At 35.7% G+C, this 20,312-nt stretch overlaps 1 protein-coding gene across 1 annotated transcript in view; it reads left to right on the forward strand.

The window, feature by feature from the left end:
- lok (ovarian-specific serine/threonine-protein kinase loki) overlaps window positions 1–20,312 on the forward strand; it is a 270,142-nt gene that overhangs the window by 124,682 nt on the left and 125,148 nt on the right. Inside the window, exons 6-7 of the mRNA XM_090373619.1 lie at window positions 8,774–8,882; window positions 15,464–15,511. Coding sequence (XP_090229745.1) covers window positions 8,774–8,882; window positions 15,464–15,511 — 157 coding nt within the window. The remainder of the gene's footprint in view (window positions 1–8,773; window positions 8,883–15,463; window positions 15,512–20,312) is intronic.

The following is a 20,312-nucleotide window of genomic DNA, read 5'->3' on the forward strand; positions in this document are numbered from 1 at the left end:
TCACACACTAGCAGGGCTTTTGTGGATTTATTGGATGATTGTTTTCTACATCAGCATGTTCGGGAGGCAACTAGAGGGAGTAATACTCTTGATTTGATTATCAGCAGTGATTCTTCATGCATTAAGAATCTGCAGATAAATGAACCACCAGGTGGCAGTGATCACAGTGTGCTGAAGTGGGATTTACTCAAAGAGGTAACTACCATTAGGGGTAAAGGGAAGGGTTATTGCTTCCGTAAAGGCGACTACGATGGACTGAGACAGTATTTAAATTCTATACAGTGGGACCAACTGATGATGTTACCAACAGCAAATTCAAAATGGGAAGCATTCAAAGAACTTATCTTGGAAGCTACTAGGCTTTACATACCAACTAAGAAATATTGTTCAAGGTTTAGGCCAAAATGGATGTCAGATGAACTAATGAGGCATATGGCAGAGAAGAAAAATGCATGGGATACATACAAATTAACACATGACACAGAAGCCTATGATAGATACAAGTTGATATGCAACCAAGTTACAAAGGAGGTTAGGCAGGCGAAGGCAGATTACGAGAAATCCTTGGCAAGGGATGCAAAGAAAAACAGCAAAGAGTTCTTTACTTATGTAAACTCTAGAAGGAAGGGGATGAATCAGATTGGTCCACTTGATAATGATGGGTCAACTGTTGATGATCCTGCTCAGGTAGCTAACAAACTAAATGAATATTTTGCATCGACATTCACACATGAGGAGTTATTCAGCGAGGGGAATGCCAGAGGTGTATTCAACTCTAGCAGGAAGCTACAGAATCTTGAAATAACTGGGAGTAAAGTGGAGGAGAAACTGTTGAAGATAAACACAAGAAAGGCACCCGGGGTGGATGGGATCTATCCAGTTATATTAAAGGAGGCAGCAAAGGAAGTAAGCAAACCCTTAGCCATAATTATGAGAGCTTATTTGGACTCAGGGGAGGTACCCATAGACTGGAAATGTGCAAATGTGACCCCAATTCACAAAGGAGGATCAAAGGCTGACACAAGTAATTATAGACCTGTTGAGCTTAACTTCTGTTCCAGGAAAATTAATGGAGGCACTGGTTAAAGAAGCACTGCAGGATCATTTAGACAAGACTTCAGTTATAGCTCAGACACAGCATGGTTTTGTTAAGGGGAAGTCTTGCCTGACCAACCTGATTGGATACTATGATGCAGTCACAAAAGAACTGGATGCAGGGAATAACTTTGATATTATATACTTGGATCTTAGAAAGGCTTTTGATACTGTTGCACATGGAAGACTGCTACACAAATTGGAGCAGTGTGACATTGGAGGCAAATTGCTGCTATGGATAAAGGGGTGGTTGAGGGGGAGAAGACAGAGAGTGGTAATCAATGGACACTGCTCATCGTGGACTGATGTTATTAGTGGAGTCCCTCAGGGCTCAGTGTTGGGTCCATTATTGTTTTCTGTATTTATAAATGATATTGATGATGGTATATCGGGCTTAATGTCCAAGTTTGCAGACGATACAAAGGTTGGCAGGGTTGTCAAGGACACTACTGACACTATGCTGCTGCAACAGGATCTGGAAAGGTTGAGCAGATGGGCTGAGAGGTGGCAAATGAAGTTTAACATTGACAAATGTAAAGTACTACACATGGGAAACAGCAACCCCAGAGCAACGTATAAACTCTGTGGTACTACACTGACAGTGGTAGAGAATGAAAGGGACTTGGGGGTGGTTGTGCAGGCAGATATGAAGTTCTCTGAACAGTGCAGACGGGCTGCAAGAGTAGCTCATGGAGTATTGTCAATGATATACAGGAATTTTTCCAGCAGGGATAAGGAGGTGATTATTCCATTGTATAAGGCGATGGTCAGGCCACACCTAGAGTACTGTATACAGGTCTGGAGGCCTCATTTCAAGAAGGATGTAGAGCTGCTGGAACGAGTACAGAGAAGGGCAACAAGATTAGTGAATGGAACAAAGGGGTGCTCTTACGAAGAAAGGCTTAAGTTTTGCAAATTACAGTGTCTGGAGACTAGGCACCAGCGAGGTGATCTGATAGAGGTGTATAAAGCCTTGAATGGTTTAAGCATGCTCAATGCTGATGGGATTCTTCCTCTAGCTCAGAAAAATCACCTGAGAGGGCATAAATTCAAATTGAGGAAAGACAGATGTAGGACAGACGTGCGGAAATTTGCCTTTAGCCAGCGGGTGGTTGGTTGGTGGAACAGACTTCCATCCCTTGTGGTGGAGGTTGATAGCCTAAATAAGTTTAAGGCTCAGCTGGACAGGTATTTTGAACGAACAGAGGGGTGAAGTGGAAGTGGGTTTTTTTTTTTTTTTTTGGCTGATGCTGCATAAGCTTGCTTTCTTGCATCAAATGCCTCTGCTAATGCTAAAGGTCTGTAATTTACTTGTGTCACCCTTGAATTTCCCCTTTGTGAATGGGGATACATTAACACATCTCCAGTCCACAGGGACCTCCCCTGAGTCCAAGAATGCTCTTATGGGGGGGGAGGAATTGTTGAGTCCACTTTATGTTAAGGATCTGGGTATATTCTTACCATGTGTTAGCCATATCCAAAAATTTCATTACTTCATACAGCATACCCTCTCTCTTTTTCTTACTACTGAATACACCATGAATTGTCAAACTAATAGAGCAAACATATCTGCGAAAACATCTAAACCTCCAAAACACTTCCTAGTTCATTTCACAAATATATGTGGTCTCAGTTCTAATCTCGGTGATGTCCATTTCCACTTACAGTCTACCAAACCTCATGTACTTTTTCTGACAATCTCAGTTATCAGTTGATTCAACTGCTGCTTGTCTCAGTTGCCCAAATTATTCACTGTATTATTCCTTTTGCCTCAAAGGTGATACGTGTGCATATGTCCATTCCGATATTCCCTTTCAAAGACAGTAATTTGGAATCTCCTCTTTTCGACCTTATCTGGCTTAAAATCTCTCTCCCTCATTGTGTCAAATTCATCTGTTGTCTCTACCGTTCTCCCAACTCCATTAATCACTTGGAACTCTTTGACTTCCTCTCTTTGCAACTTGACTTTCTCCAGTCCAACTTTCCTAACAATGAGGTAATTTTCCTTGGTGATTTTAATGTTCATAATTTCAGTTGGCTTCTGTTTTCTAGTCACACAGACCCAGCTGGCCGAGATGCTGAGGCTTTTGCAATTACTAATGACCTTGCAAAGATTGTTCATTTACCTACCCTAAATCCTAACCCTACAGCCAATACGCTTGATCTTTTTCTCACAAGCAACCCTTCTAAGTACATAGTCGAAGTGAGTGGTCCATTAGGCACTTCAAATCACAACTTGGTGGTTGTCTCTTTTCCAATGGAATATTTATCTCATGGCTATTCCCAGCTTCCTGATGTTTGACATTAGAAGAATGCAGAATGGGATGACCTGTGAGATTTCTTTTCTTCTTTTCCTTGGTTGGATTACTGTTCCAAAACTCTTGATGTCAACATTTGCTCAGATCGTGTCAGTGAAATTATTCTTGCAGGAATGGAATCCTTTTTTCCACACTCCACCTTAAAATCTCATCCTTTATCTAAAGCTTGGTTTTCCAATAAATGTGCTAGGGCTGTTCATGAAAAGAATGTTGCTTATCATGATTGACTTTTTTCCAATTCTTCAGTTTCATTTTCTACCTACACCAAAGCTTGCAACAATTATAAAGCAGTTATTAATCATTCCAAATTATATTTCGAACAGGCTAAGAGTAGAAAACTTGCTTCTTGCCTTAATTGTAGACAAGCATTTTGGTCGGTGCCTCCATAGCCAGGTGAGGCAGGAGCAGCAGTGCGTAGTACATGCTTCTTGATTAGACCGGGGTTTGAACCCATGACCACCAAATACGGAGGATGCGGAAAGGTCAGGGAATGACCACCGCATGTCCCCGGAGCAATATGGCCTTAGTTGCTAATACTCCTAAAAACAAAATAACAAACAAACAAGCATTCTGGTCTCTTACCAAAGCTATTGGCCACAACGTTTGTCCATCTCTGCTCCCACTTCTATCAAAACCAGATGATTCTATTGTCACTTCAGCTAAGGATAAAGTTGAACTGCTAGCATCCCATGTTTCTTCCTACTCGGGTATTAAGGAACTTGGTAAAACATCTCCCATCATTCCCAGCACGAGGCGCCTCAGTAGCCAGGTGGGCAGGAGCAGCAGTGCCTAACACACGCTTCTTGATTAGACCGGGGTTCGAGCCTGTGACCACCAAATATGGAGGATGCGGAAAGGTCAGTGAATGACCACCGCATATCCCCAGAGCAATATGGCCTTAGTTGCTAATGCTCCTAAAAACCAAATAACGACAACATTCCCAGCACGATCCATTCAATGCCTGCTTTGGTCTTCCATCAAAAGGACATCAGAAGGATTTTGACCAATCTTGATGCTAACAAAGCTCCAGGCCCTGATGGTATTTCTCTACTTGTTCTCAAAACCTGTGCTCCTGAACTTACTCCTGTTCTTTGCTGCTTTTTTCACTTTCTTATTCCAAAGGTGTTTTTCGTTCTGCTTGGAAATTTGCTCATATCCAGTCAGTTCCAAAAAGAGTAACAAATCCCTCCCATCCAATTATTGTTCCATTGTAATTAATTCTACTCTTTCTAAAGTAATGGAGAAATCAATTAACTGCCTACTCTTAAACTATCTAGAAACCTTCCGTCTGATCAATGATTGTCAGTGTGGATTCCGTCAGTGTCGATCCACTGGTGATATTCTGGCTTATGTTATTCATTTATGGACAAATTCAATGGAAAAGTTTGGTGAAACACAAGCAGTTGCTGTTGACATCTCAAAGGCTTTCGTTCATGTTTGACATAAAGGTCTTCTAAACAAGCTTCCATCTTATTGTTTGCCAATTGTTTTTTTGTAATTGGTTATCCAGTTTTCTCTCTGACTGCTCACTGAGGGTGAGGGTAGATGGCTCTCTATCTTCTAACTTCTTCACTAATACTGGTGTCCCCTCCAAGGTTCAGTTCTTTCCCCCACTCTTTTCCTCTTGTATATTAATGACCTTCTTCCATTGACCGGAAATCCTATCCATTGTTTTGCTGATGATAGCACATTGCATTCCACTTTCCAGTTTGAGAAACCTCGCCCCTGCTAAATCAGCTTCAACTTCTCAAATATCTGCTACCAATTCCCTAAATGCCAATCTCCAGGTAATTCTCCAGTGGGGCAAAGACAACTTAGTTGATTTCAATCCTTCTAAAACTCAGTCCTCTCTTATATCTCGTAAAAAGATCCTTATGCTATTATACTTACCTTTGGTGACACTCCAATTTCTAACCAAGTTGATATCTCTTTTGGGGATTACCCTGACTTCTAATCTCTCTTGGCACAAGCACATTACAAATATTGCTTCCTCTGCATTTAAAAAACTTGGTTTTCTCTCTCACTCTTGGCATTGCTTTTCTTCCAAATAGCTGTTCACTCTGTACAAATCGCAAATCCATCCTACAATGAACTATTGTTCCCACATCCTGGGCGGTGCTCCCAAAACCTCTCTCAGGCTTCTAAATTCCATTCAGAAGAGGGCAGTTAGGTTAATTGATGACTCATTTCTAACAGTCTCTCCACTCTCATAGACATACTGTTTCTACTGCATGCCTTTTCTACAGATACTTCCATGGGCACTGTTCTTCTGAATTTGCTTCTATAATTCCCACTCTCTCTTTCAAAACAGTTCGAACACCTGCCGCCACCAGCCAACATCCATTTACTGTCCAACTTCAAACTCACAGAACCAACTTTTCATCTTCCTCGTTTATTCATTCAACTGCCGTTTTCTGGAACAACCTTCCTTAATACATATTTCCTGAAAATTACAGTCTACAGAAGTTCAAGTCTAAATCTCAACAAATATCTTCTTTCGTCTTCTCAAACTGCAACTCATGCACGATACTAAGTACTATAGGTTCTAATACCTCTCGTGTTTGGGATATTCCTTAAAAAAAAAAAAAAAAAGATATAATGCATACCGTTTAATTTAGTTATAAATAAAACAAATAGTATTACATTTACTACACTTGTTACATTAATGATTTCATATCATTTTGTGCTTGAACTTTGATTTAATTTTGTTTTGTATTTTTTTTATTTGTGATCTTTTAAAATTATATGTGATTTTATAATTGCAATTTTAGACATAATGCCTTCCATGTAAATGATTTAAAAATAAAAATTACGGGGGTTACGTTCCTGAGAAATGCCGCGAATACTGAAAACGCGAATACTGAGTTATGGCTCCCATAGTAATAAAGGGGTTCCGTTCCAAAGTATGAAATATATAAGAAAAACTAGTTTAAAATTTTGTCTATGTATGTATTATATGTATCTTCATAATATGACTATGTACATAGACAGTACATAGTGAAATGCAAGCATATGGCATTGAAATGAAAATAAGAAACAATTTAATATTAAATGTAATATTTATTAGAAATTTCAAACAAATCTTTCAAACCAGTGCCTTTGCTAGCTAAAAAACTTACCCCGCCAGTGCTATCACCAGTTTCGCTAAAATGTTGATAAAGGAGTTTTGCCTTTTCACGAATCATGAGTGAACTTAACGGAATTTTATTTTGAGTTCAGTCTTCTATCCACAGATTTAAAAGCTTTTTCCATTTTTTTCTAATTTAACTTCACGAGTTACAGAGCAAATTTTTGAAGCAATTAGCACGTTTTCACGAACACTACGGCGGATTTTTTCTTCCGATTTTTTGATTGATCATACCGTTGACTCATTGATTTTATAATGTTTTGCCACTGAGGAGACACTTTCACCATTAGAAATTTTGTCTAATAACTCAATTTTATTCGCTAATATCATCATCTTCTTTGATCTTTTCACATTTCCCTTGTTATTCTTAGCCATATTTTTGTACAGGTTATAAAGAACTTGTCCACAATAAAGTCACTTTCTTCTGTTAACACACTCGAAAAAAGTCTATTTTACACTGCAAAACGGTAGATTTATCACTTTTGTAAGCATATCAATTTATAAATTGATAAATTCATTCAATTTATAAGCATATAAATTAAAAACAAACGACGAAACCTTCCATGACAAGAGCATAACACATACTGAACAAGGATTAGTGAGAAACATCCATGCTCGCGATTTTTTCACCCCTCTCCTCCCACCCACTGAGCACTGTTTTGACAGGGAAAGATAATTTTCGCCACGCCCATGTTTTTTTAAGGCGGAAAATGTTAACGGCACTTTAAAATTCACATTTTTTTAGGTTTCATTTTATATTAAATCAGCGACCGCGAATACAGATACTGCAAATAGCGGGGGTTTACTGTATTTGATTTTTTATTCCAGGGTGCGCAACCAAAACACACACTGAAGTTACATGCAGTCAAATGAAAAAAATTGTTTTTATAAATGTTTAGTTAATTAGCAATTAACTAGTAACAAATTATTGGATTTACTTTTACTCCTGTTAATTACAGAAAATGGAAAAATTCAATAAATTTAAGGCAAAAAAAATTTCATGGACCAGAAATGTACACTGTGTACATTATATAACATGTTATTTATTGACCCTTTGCAGTCCACTATTATTTTCAGTCTTCTGCATGCAGTCCAGTTCTAAAATACAAAAAGAAATTACCACTTGAAATGTGATATTCAAGAATTATTATTATTATTATTATTATTATTATATTTTTTTTTTTTTTTGGATTTGCATGAACTAATATATAAAACTGCATGGGAAAATGTTTTATAAAATTTTTGACATTTTAAATGTTAATTGTTTATATGATGTAATATTTCTTGAAACTTTGAAAATCCTGATTTTTGGGGGCATGTCTCATATTACCAGACTTTATTTTCCCCTGCTACTGTTACTGCATGATGCACAGTCTCATTATTTGGATTCTCATATTTTGTTATAAAATGAGAATAGACATTAATTTGTCTTCTGTATTTGAATTTTGGACCTGTTCTGCTAGCTGAACAGGCAACTTCTTTTAAAATTGCTTGTGATGAAGGCATCTTTTGAGATGAATCTGTCATCTTCATCAAGATAAAACTGCATTCGAGACTTCTAAAAGCTATAAAAGCAACTTCCTCCACCATTTCATTGATGAATAATCAGAGTAATGGTCATAGCTGCCTACAGCATCCATATTTCTTGTGTATTCACAAATAGTGACTGGCTTTTCAATTTGAAAGTTTGTTCAGGTAAAAAGAGCCAAATTATAATATGCCATTGGTACAGATATATATTACCTGTATTTGACCCCCCTTTCCTTCAGAGTGGGGAAACAAATTATAATTGCTAGATAAGTGGTGTTTGTACACCTGCTAAATTATTGATGGGGAATGGTATATGGGCAAGGTTTTCATTTTATTTAAAAAAAAACTGAAAACTTAAAAGTAGTATTTTTGGATACTGCTTGAACATCCTAGGATTAAATAAGTTGCATAATGTGTTATCTCTCTCTCCTTTTTTTGGTGACTCACTTTTATTTTATTTTTTATATATTTTACTTTTTATTATTTTTTATTTATTTATTTTTTGATTGGTTCAGAAAAAGCCTGTGTCTTTCTTTTTCTATATGATTACTTCTAATTAATATTAAACCTTTTTTATTCATAAAGTAATAAAATGTTACTGAAAGTTGTAAATTTTATGTTCAACTATAGTACTGTTGTACGGAAATGCAAAATGTGAATTATTTGTTTTAGGTATTTATATTATTTATTTTTATTTTGCAAGAGGAGCATATGGAGAGGTACGTCAAGCCTTTGATAAAACATCACTGAAAAAGTATGCTGTTAAAATTGTACCAAGAAAAGCTTTTCGAGGAAAAGACAATGAAAAGGAGGTATCTATTTTAGTTTTTATATATGTTAGTAAAATTTAGAGAGAGAGAGAGAGAGCTTAGAAAATTGCTTTACATTACCTATTAATGCAAGAGTTAAGTTAAAAACAGTGATTTCTGATACCTCTTTTGTAATAGATCTAGATAGTCTTTGTGATTACTGAAGACATGTTGAACTATTATAGATGACTGACCAGGATAGAATACCTCAGTGCAAAGAACCACTGAGGTATTCTATCCTGGTTGAATAAGATTTTCCTGAGGATATAAAAAAAAAGACTATGTTCATTAATAAATAAATGTAGCATATATGAAAGTAGTGCTGTAAAGGCTGTTTTATAGTGGCAGGGTAAATAAATAAAAAAAGAAAAATAAAAAACCACAGTTGCATTTTTTGGTAATTTTCATATACAATCCTAGTTAAACCTTTACAGAGTGCATATATACTGCCCTAACATCAATAACTGGACACTCTGCTGTTGATAGTTGGTCACATTCTACCCAATTATTACATGTTAGACATAACTATAAATATGCTCGTAGGACTTTGAGGAGACAGTAGTAGTGTGATTGTCAATGCAAGGTGATGTGATCAACAGGCTTCCAGCATGAAGTGATAATAAGATGCCACATAAGCATTTGACCTGTACATGACATTTTGATGGCACTGAAGATCCCTAGGTTGATTGATGTGATCTTCAAAGGGAAGCAGACTGGGGCTCAAACCTTCACAAAAATGACCCAGAAAACCTCTGAAGCTGACGAAATGCAATAGCAGAACCCTGCATTTTATTAGTTTTCCTGTCAATGTTATTTGTAGATATGCAGGTATTAGTAGTAGGTATATATGTTTTTTATGTGTGCCCCCCCCAAGGAGCATATATACTCATATATATATATAAGTTTGTATTAATATATTGAATCCACTGTAACTTTTTAAAAAATTACATTTAATATATATATATATATATATGAAAAACACTGCAATGTAGTCTTATTTTGGTCTCCTTTTCATTTCTTATTTTAATTTCTTGCCAACTATCTGTCTCTCTTTTTCATATCTTACCTGGTCACCTCATCCTACCATATATCGCTACATTCCTTATCCATTTCGTCGAATTCACTTCTGGTGTATACCGTAGATTCAATAGGATTAAACAAAAATCTTCTTCACACTTTCTACATACTATATAAATATATATATATTTTAATGGTCTTTTCAAATAAAATGTCCATTTATACATATAGGATTTAGGGCTAAAAAGCCTCAGATTGTGGGAAGAGTTAACTGTCATATAAGTTAGTACATTAGCATCATTTCTATACACAGTAAGCCAACCAAAGTTGTACAATGGCATCATTATGTAACATCTCATATTGTGTATTCCTTCACAATGAGTTGCCTCTCGTTATACCATGAATAAGTAATACGTTCCCAGTAGAGAAGACTGTTGTTACTTATGTTAGTGGGCACCACCTAGGCGACTTGTGAAAGAATTCACAATATGAGATGTTATGTAATAATGCTGTTACACAGCATGGTAGCAGTAGGTGCAACAAAATACAGATGATAGATCAAGGTGTTGAGAGCTTCTGGTCTTCATAGGATGTCATACTGGCAAACATTCTGTTTGTGCTTTTGCAAATGAAACTGTAACATCCTAGATCAGCAGTAGCTGATCTGATGTTAATCACCAATTAGTCCTCATTGAATACTCATCAAATACTTGCCTAGTGCACTGCTGTCGTAATTTGTCCCTGGATTCAGAAAAACTCCCAGAGAATGTGATTACTAGAGTATGTTATTCCAGCTATGAAGTTAGGTGCTGTCACCATTTGGGGTTGTTCCATCATGGTTTGTATCATTGGTCATCATTCCTGGAACAACGAATTCTGTGAATGACATTGACATTCTGAGCAATTCCACTCTTCTACACTGTGGCAGCAATATAGGAACGGCCCTTTTCTGTTTCAGTATGACAGTTCACCATGTCTTACTGCACAGTCTGTATTCTGTGTTGATTTGAAAGCATGGGCATGCAAAAGCTTCATTGACCTTCCCAGAAAGAGCCCCAACCTTAACACCCACTGAATGCCTTTGGGATAAGCTGGAATGAACGTTGGCTCCTCTGGATTCAGGCCAGCATTCCTGCAATCAGTAGCTGAATTAACTGCTTGTTTCCCATAATCCCCTTCCCATGCTTGATGCAAGAGTCACTCCAGCTACTAATTAAATACACAGCCAGGTCTCACATAACACCAGTTAGATTAATGCGTTTTTCAGTTACCGCTATTTGAAAAAATTATACCACTTTTCACTTTACACAATGCAGATTTCTAATTAATGCAATCTTTTTTTATGTGATAGTTGAAAAAGATTTGAATTGCGCTAAGCTTACCACGCATTGGATGAGCAATAAACAAGTGTTTGCCTGCTGCCCGCCTCAGTGTGTTCCATCAACCATCGGAAGAAGACGTGTTGTTTGTCTCCTGCTAATAAAGTCACTTGCAGACTTGCATTTAAAATTCTGTTTTTAAATGAACCAGATGAAAATGTTACCGCAAAGGAGATAACGGTAAAAGAACTAGATGAAATCTTTTGTATTGCAGAGAACCTCAAACAGAAGGTTTTAGATTCTCTGTGATATATATATTTCACCAGGGTCTAGAGAAGATAGTTGTCGATTATCGGAAACTGATTGATGAAAAAAAGAAAGCCAACACTGTTCAAACGACTCTGTTCAAATATTTTCATAAAAAATAGTTTCTTCATTGTGTATTTTATGCCAGAGCTTCCCAAACTTTCTCGGTTCATGGCACCCTAGGCCAAAAGAAATATCTAACAATTCTGTTTATTAAGTAGTTAGGTCCAAACAACTTAATAGGTAATGTTGAAACTGAACTACCTCGAGCTAGTAGTTTGCACTGTCTGACAGATGTCAAGTATCGCTGTTTCCCTCAAAAATTTATATTTGGGAACTGCTGTTTTATGCAATAAACATTTAATTCTGTAATTACTTTCATTATCTTTTACATGGTATACAGTTAAAAAGTTATTTAAAAGGTATTTTTAAAATTCTTTATGGGCATTCCTAAAGGTCAAGGACCAATTATAATTTTTCCTATTGATTATTATATATTAGATTAATGCATTTCCGTTTTGCGCGATGCACTTGCAGCACGAATTAATCATGTTAATCGAGACCAGCCTGTATCAATAAAAAGAACATTTAGAAGTACAGTGTTAAGAACACTACTTTGACAGAATAAAGTAAAACAATATAAAAAGTTAGAAATGGCAAATTTATTAAAAAATATATACAAATATTTCAGATTATTATATATTTGAATGCTATTGGCAACTTCTTTTTTGAAATTATTATTTTTTTTTTATATCCTCTCAATCCAAGTATACATTAGCATACTTTGAGGCAAGAATTTTTCTAGTCCATGTTTTGCTGAGTGCTGCAAAACATAAAGTATCTCTCTTTTTTTTTTTTGGTAGTTGTTGGCGCACAGGCTTCTGTGGCCATAATGCACCTCCCAAGGTTTTTGCAGTACTTTGATCCAAGCCTGACGCGGGAATCGAACCCGCGACCTTTGGGTTGCCAGGCAGGCACTTTACCCACCCGGCTAGCCTGGTCAGCACACACAAAGTATCTGAGAGCTGTGTATTGGTTAACTCTGGTATAGTGGTTTTTTCTACTCTCCTGTTGTTAAGAAAGGTCAGTATGAATCCTATTGGAGATGGAAACATTCCTAAAGTAAAAGCTTCTTCATTCACAGCTGTAGTTGGCTTGGGTAGGTGGTAGTCCCCTCCCCCCAAACAAATGTTTACAGGTTTAATGCATGGTATAGCCTAAGATGGCGATGCACTGTAAACCACCAACAGCAAGCTTGTTTATTGTGTTGGCAGTTGCATGCAATTATATATAAGATATTGCCAACTTTGTGGCAATATCTTATATAGTCAGGTCTCCATATTTGCGGGGGTTAGTGTCAACACCGTAAAAACGTGAAATAGGCGAAAATCTGTACTCTCGTCTGAATAATCCCAGCTGTTTTCTACATATGCCTAAAAATTTACACAACCATTTACAATTAACCAAAAAATATTTAAATGTGTTTAAAAGATTTTAATTTTGTTTTACAATAATGAGTAACATTTTAGACCCGTGTTTCGAAAATATTGTATCAAAATTTTATTACATAGTTAAGAACAAGGCATGCAACAGAGTATTCACCATAGGATTCAGTACTTCTCAGTAGTTGGGTCTCAGAGGCTGGAGAAGAAGCCTGGTTGGCTGACGTTAAGCGTTCCGGTTCAGGAGTTTTAGGTGTCGATGTAGAAGTTGCCCTTTTCAAGAACATTATGATGGGAAGCTGCTTCTTCTTTTGTTTGAACTCGTTGAACATGGCAGTATATGGTGTTAAAATATTGTCAAGGCTTTCCTGGAACTTCGTTGCATGAATCATGTTGTCATATTCGTAGAAGTCCACAAGGTGTTTGGCGTCATTCATTGTCTGCTCTGTGTTTTCCAAGTCGAACTTCTCTTGGCGTAGTTCTTTCCCAACCTCATCCTCAGAGTTGGAACAAACAAGCTCCTCGAGTTCATCATCCGTTAGTGTTGTTGTCAATTAAATCGCTGGTGTCCTCCTCCTCTAAGTCCTTGAAAACTACGTCCCTATTCTCTTCGCCAATTCCTTTATTTCTTAGATGGTTTTCTTGCACTGTTCATCTGGACTGAAGCAGTGCCGTACCTAGACTTCTGTCAACCCCGGCGAAATATTCATCTGGGCCCCCCTCGCAAAAATTTAAGGTGGAATTCGTAAAATTGAAGAATAAAGGAAACCCCCAAAAGCTATTCAAATCATAATTATTGATATAAACTTAAAAGTTTTTACCTCATTACCTTACGATATTTACTTGATATAAATTTGTCTGTAACGTCTAATATTTTTGTATCTTTTAGTACGTCTTGTTCTATTGACATAATGGCCAATCCATTAATTCTTCCTTGTCCAATTGCTGCTCATGAATATATTTTAGTCATTTTGAGTCTTAAACTCCTCTCTCTAGATGTAACCGTAATTGCCAATGTTAATAATTCCAAAGAGAAATGGTGACGTTGGGATATAATTAAACTAAGTTTTTTTCTTGACTAAACGTCAGTAATTCTAAACAAGCAAAATTTTTTTTCATTTTTAAGCATGCTGCAAAGATTGGTTTTCTTCACAGCTAAACTTGCACTTAGGGTAACACTGACAGTACTTCCAACTCAGTTGCAATGTGTATAGGTTTATCAATACACATAATTAAGAGTTTCACTACTTCATACTTTTCATGTCTGGAACGCCTTTCTTCTGGTAATTAAGATATGCAAAACTGAAAGAACAGTTTAATAATTGAAAAAAATGTAAACTTATTTACTTCGTAGATCTGTGTTCAGTTCCAATCATAACAAAGTCTGTTTCCATTTACAAATTTTTAAATCTCAAATAATTTTTTTTCAGTGAATCTAAACTCCTATTTTTGAAAAATTCTGACTGGAACCACCAGATATTATGCCTATCCTAATTTTGCTTCCATTTTAATATGTTGGTGTGCACATATTTTTAATTATGCAATTAGATGTGTTATTAAAAACAATTCTGGAGAGTTTAGCAAGGCAGTGGTTGCATTTGTTTAGTACATTTGTGGGGGGGGGAGAGTGTGGGGAAGAATTTTAACTTTCCAAATATTTTATTTATTTATTATTATTTTTTTTCCCTGTGTGAGCAATACTGCATTGAATAAATCTATTCTGCTGCCATTTATATAATGGCAACAGAATGGATTTATTTTATGTAGTTAAAAATATATTTGTACTCTACCCCCGATGCTTTCATACAAGCACATAGAACTTTACGATTATTTTATGGTTTATCATTTTTCAGTTTGGTTCTTGCCCACTTTATTCCTGCTTTTTTTCTTTGTCCCAAAGAAATTTAGAAGTTTGATTTCAAGTTGTTGATTATAACCTGATCCATTCTGATTAGAATATTTTAAGGGTAATTGGATAGAAGCTTTTCATTTTCAAGTCAATCTTGAAGAATTCCTCTGTGCTATATATAACAAAATAAGAATTAATCATATTACTTGTTATATTTGCAATGTATATGCTCTTTCATATCTATGAAATGTTACAATAATCCACAGAACATTTTTGCTTTTATTTTTTGTAATTTCTTAAACATTGAACATTAAAAAACGTAAACATTAATTTACACTGTCCTCATTCAGTTAAGATTCTTATTGAGTCACTGTGCCCCCCTCCCCCCCTTTGTATTCTGACAACCATGTAATTATCTTTGTCTATTTATTTTTTATAAAATGTGTAATAAACAGCTATATATTCAGAACTCTTTGCAAGCGAATTTAAATAAATAAAAATTAAGTGTTCCTGTTTTAATAAGTAATAAGCTCCATGTAACTGCTACTAAAATTTGTGGTTATAAACGAAAATTGAATATATAGCTTGGTAAATATTGTCTTTGTTAGATATTGAATTTAGCATGTTGAATAGTATATATTTGTATTTCAGGAAGACAAGATTATGAATGAAGCAAATTTAATCAAGTCAGTGCAACATGTAAGTTATTAATATTTAGAATTTATTTTATTTTGTTATTATTAACAGTTATTTAATTTTTTTAATTGTGAAAGTTTCATATTTATTTAGACCCATAGGCTTTTTTCTTCACCTTCTACTTCACCTTGTGATCCCCTTCTCACCTCTTGAGGTTATGTGGGAGGTGAGATCCAATATACTTTTACATTTTGGAGGCACAGCTTTAAAATGGTTTTCGCAAACGAGCTACTGGACTGAATCTATTTGTAATCTAGTGTATAATCTTGCTGCTTCTACTCTGTCAACTAGTAGCTTCTTTGTCCTTCTGGAGAATTTGAAGTTGTTGAAGCTGTTTGTGTAGGATAAGGTTTATAAGTCTGGAGGAGGAGATTACAATAACGATCAGTCAGTGGAAAAAGGTCATTAATATAGAAGAGGAAAGGAGTCGGGAGTGAACAATGGGGATCTCCAGCATTTGCATTAGTGGAGAATTTACAAGACAGTGAGCCATCAACCATAACGAAACCTCGAAACCCAACTGTAAATACACATACAGCATAGGTATCCACAAGATGATAGGATTACCAAACAGTAGGTCATTAATATATGAAGAAAAGAGTGGGGAAAGGAACTGAATCTTGCAGAACTCCAGCATTAGTAGAGAAGTTAGAGAAGAGTGTTGTCTACCACCACCTGCAGTGAGTGGTCAGAGAGAAACCTGAGACCCAGTTGCAAAAATAGTCAGCAATCCATAAAATGAAAGCTTGTTTAGAAGACTTTTATGCTAAACACAATTAAAAGCCTTAGAAATGTCAAAAACAGCTGAGTTTCAAAGTTTTCATCAATTTGCCTAGAGACATTTACAGAATCCATATTAGCAATTACTGAACAGACGGAAGGTTGAGATAGTTTAAGAGTTGGCAAATGATAGATTTCTGCATTACTTTGGAAAGAGTAAAGATAAGTGCAATTGGAAAAAAAATTGAAAGGCTGAGATTTTTCACCATTTCTAGGAAGTGGCTGGATATGAGAAACTTTCCAAGCAGAAATGTAAACACCAATGGAATAAGAAAGTACAAAAAGGCAGCACAGAACAGGAGCGAACTGGGGAATACATATTTTGAGAACAAGTGAAAAAATGCCATCAGGACTTGGTGCTTTCTTGGCATTGAGATTGTTTGAAATCATCCTAACAGCCTTCTGTTGGAATACCACAGGAAATATTGAACAGATTGTATTTGGAGGAGGAGGAGTAGCAGGAGGTGATTACCAAGATTGTCAAAACAGTCATTATCAACCATTTTCATTGTAGCCAGTTCATTTGGTTTTTCTTATATGTTCTGTCTTTACAACTGTGCTCAAAGGTACTTGCATGTCATCTTGGCTGAAAACACAGTAAACCATGGGGGGAAATCTCTCTCTCTCTCTCTGCAGGTGTGTTACATAACTCTCCTGCTGAATTGAAATCCTATCCATCCATAGTGTTACTGATGATGATAGTGCAATACTTTCCATTTTGAGAAACCTTGTACTGCACAAACAGCTCTAACTTCTTGCATATCCAATGCCAATTCCTTAAATGCTGATCTGTAGATAATTCTCCAATTGGGTGAAAAAAAAAAAACAGTCATCTTCAATACTTCTAAAACTCAGTCCTGTCCTATTTCTCACAACAATGTCTACTTCTGTGCTCTTCTTCAATAACCTTCAGATTCAGCTTTCACATCTCTGTTGGGAATTACCCTGATTTTTAATCTCTTTTGGTGTATGCACATCACAGACGTTCTTCTGTATCAAAAAAAACTGAGTTTTATTTTTAGCTTTCAACATTACATTAGGAATTCTCTAAATAGCTTTCAGATTTGTACATTCTTTCTAAGTATAAAATGTACAGATCTCAAAAAAAAAAAAAATCTCTACTAATCTCAAATCTGTGCTATGACTTTGGTGCTCTTTCAATCTCCTAAACTCTATTCAAAAGAGATTACTCTGATTACTTAATGACCTGTCCCTTACGAAGTCTCTCCACTCTCCATCTCAGATGTTTTTTCTGCTTCGTGCCTTTTCTATTGACATTTTCATGGGGGCCGTTCTTCTGAATTGGCATCACTAATTTCACTGCTCTTTTCCCCAATCTGAATGCATTCCTCAACCAGTCAGTATCCACTGTCTAACTTTAAACTTGCAGAACTAACTTTCTCTCTTCCTCATTTATCCATTTTTGTGTCTCCTGGAACAACCTTCCATCACGTACATTTCCCAAAAATTATAATCTACAGGAATTCAAGTCTAATGTTAGAGTATATTCTGTCTTCTCAGTCTTGAACCCATGCACTGCACAAGTACTGTTGGTCTAATACTTTTCATGTTTGGGATTTTATATATATATGAAGTTATGTAAAAGAATATAAGAAATAGAAAAAGAAAGAGTAGCAGAACAGATTAATGCCATCAAATTTATGATTGTACATTACATTTGTCTGTATATAACAATATTTCAGTTAATTATAATATCAAATAGATAAATTGGACAAAAGTATTAGGGGTGAAAACTATACTCAATAGCTCAAAGTGCCAAGTTTAATTAACCCAAGTTGGACTTCTTTGTTGTACCCTATAAATAAACACATATAATAAAAATAAAATGAAATAGTAAAATTAAAATGATAATATAGCTAATTATAGATATATGGTTACATTGAATGGAACATTAACAAGGGCTAGCTCCACTCAATATATCCCATCAATAATTAGCTGAAGCTATCTGTTTCTGTTTGCCATTTGCCAGTTTTTCTATGTTCAAATATACTGAGAATTTACTGTGAATTTATAATCAAATTGGCTTAATTACTTTAATATACCTTAAATTTAGCAGAAAACTGAACCCATGCACTGCACAAGTACATAGCCCAACAGATAGCAGTGAAAATTAATAATAATGGAAGTGAAAAGGAAGGCTTAGGCAAATATGAAGAGGATTAAGGATAGTAATAGACCGCAATTTCTCTCAAATTGCTCTAATAGATTTTGAGGTATAAAAAATTAGAGTTAGCAAGCAAAAAGCAAAAGCATAGAAACAGCATTTTATATAGATACTTCGGATTTACCGGGAGCATAACTACCCGACCTTTTAGTAAGGATCCTGGTATTATAGTATGTAGTGATATTTGATGTAATTAGAAGAAATTTTAGAATACCTAATGTATCATAAATCCAATAATGATTAGAAAATTATCTGATATATTAGAAGTCTTTTGAATAAGATATAAAATAAAGTACAATAGAAAATACCTATAATATTCTGAAGCAATTTTTTCCCCCCCTCTGAAAAGTGTGTCTAATATTACCTAGTGTTTATGCTAAAAATCTCTGTTTTAGAATTCCTGAATGAAAAATATTTCTTTGTAGTCCTGTCTATTGTAGCCTTCCAAGGATAGAATTTTCTTTTGATGAAATTGCATCATATGTACTTCAAGGTAGCAACGTATAATTTCACAGGTTTGGGAAATGCACCTTATCAGGTATAATAGGCACAGTATGATAATATAATCAACTAAAGGAGAGGCAATGATGAAGTTTCTGATAAACTTATAATGTGCAAGCCAAAGATTTCCAGACTGACTGCATGGAGAAGTTAACTATGTGTAGTATAATAGTGTGCCATTAAATACTCCTGAACTAATTTGTTAGTTGTGACTTAGTGTGGTGAGTTTTGCCTCAGTTGGATGTTTAGCTTTTGTGAACAGTTGGTGTTTAAGCGTGTTTCTGTTGAGTTTCTCTTATAGTTTTTGTAGCTAAGTATGATGGCAGACATTAAGGAATAGTGCATTTGCATCAAATTTTGTAGTAAACTTAAAACAGCTTCAGATTTACAAAATGCTTAAACAAGAATATGGTGATGATACTATGGGCAGAACACAAACTTTTCAGTGGTTTTGCATTTCCAAAGCTGCCAAACTTCAGTTGAAGATTAAATGGTTGTCCAATTTCAAGTTGGACTGATGAAAATATTGAAAAAGTGAAGTGTATCGTTTACAATATTCTATGCCTATTGTATGGTACATGCTGATGCATTTTAACTTAAAATTTAATCACGTTACTTACGTTAATTGCTGCAAAATTTGTCCCATTTGCTGAGTGACAAACAGAAATAGAACCAGCTTTCTCTGTATGGGAAGCTGCAAGCAGAAAGGAGATAGAAACTCTCTTTCCAAGGTCATAACAGGTGAAATGGGTTTATGGTTATTACCCAGAAACAAAGCAGCAGTCCCAGTGGAAAAGTCTGTCATTTCTGAAAAGGGCGAGACAGGTCAGATGAAATGTCAAGTTCATGCTGATTGTTTTCTTTGAGAGTGAGGGAATTGTTCATCAGGAGTTCCTTCCTTCAAGCCAAACTGTAAATTACCAGTTGTACATCAGGGTCCTAAGGCATTTAAGGGAGGATATCAGGAGAACACACCCAGACAAATTATGCACTTGGGATTGGCTTCTTCATCACAACAATATGCCAGTCTGCACGGCTTTTTGTCATCAGTTTTTAGCCAAGAATGAAATGGTGATGATAGTACACACTCTCTGTTTTCCTGACGTGGCCCTCCTGTGACTTATTCCTGTTCCCCAAAATGAAAATCCAATTAAAAGGACGAAGATTCAAAGACATGACAGAGATTCAAGATGGACCACATTTCGAAATAGAATTTCCAAAGGTACTTCAAACAGTGGGAGAAGCACTGAGATCAATGTATAAACTTTGGAGGGGACTATTTTGAATGGGACAATGCCAATATATAACTAACATAACTTTAAATTAATTTTATTTCTC

The sequence above is a fragment of the Mastigoproctus giganteus genome, chromosome 5 (assembly GCF_048544385.1).
Source record: "Mastigoproctus giganteus isolate SK-2022 chromosome 5, ASM4854438v1, whole genome shotgun sequence".
NCBI classification, from domain to species: Eukaryota; Metazoa; Arthropoda; class Arachnida; order Uropygi; family Thelyphonidae; genus Mastigoproctus; species Mastigoproctus giganteus.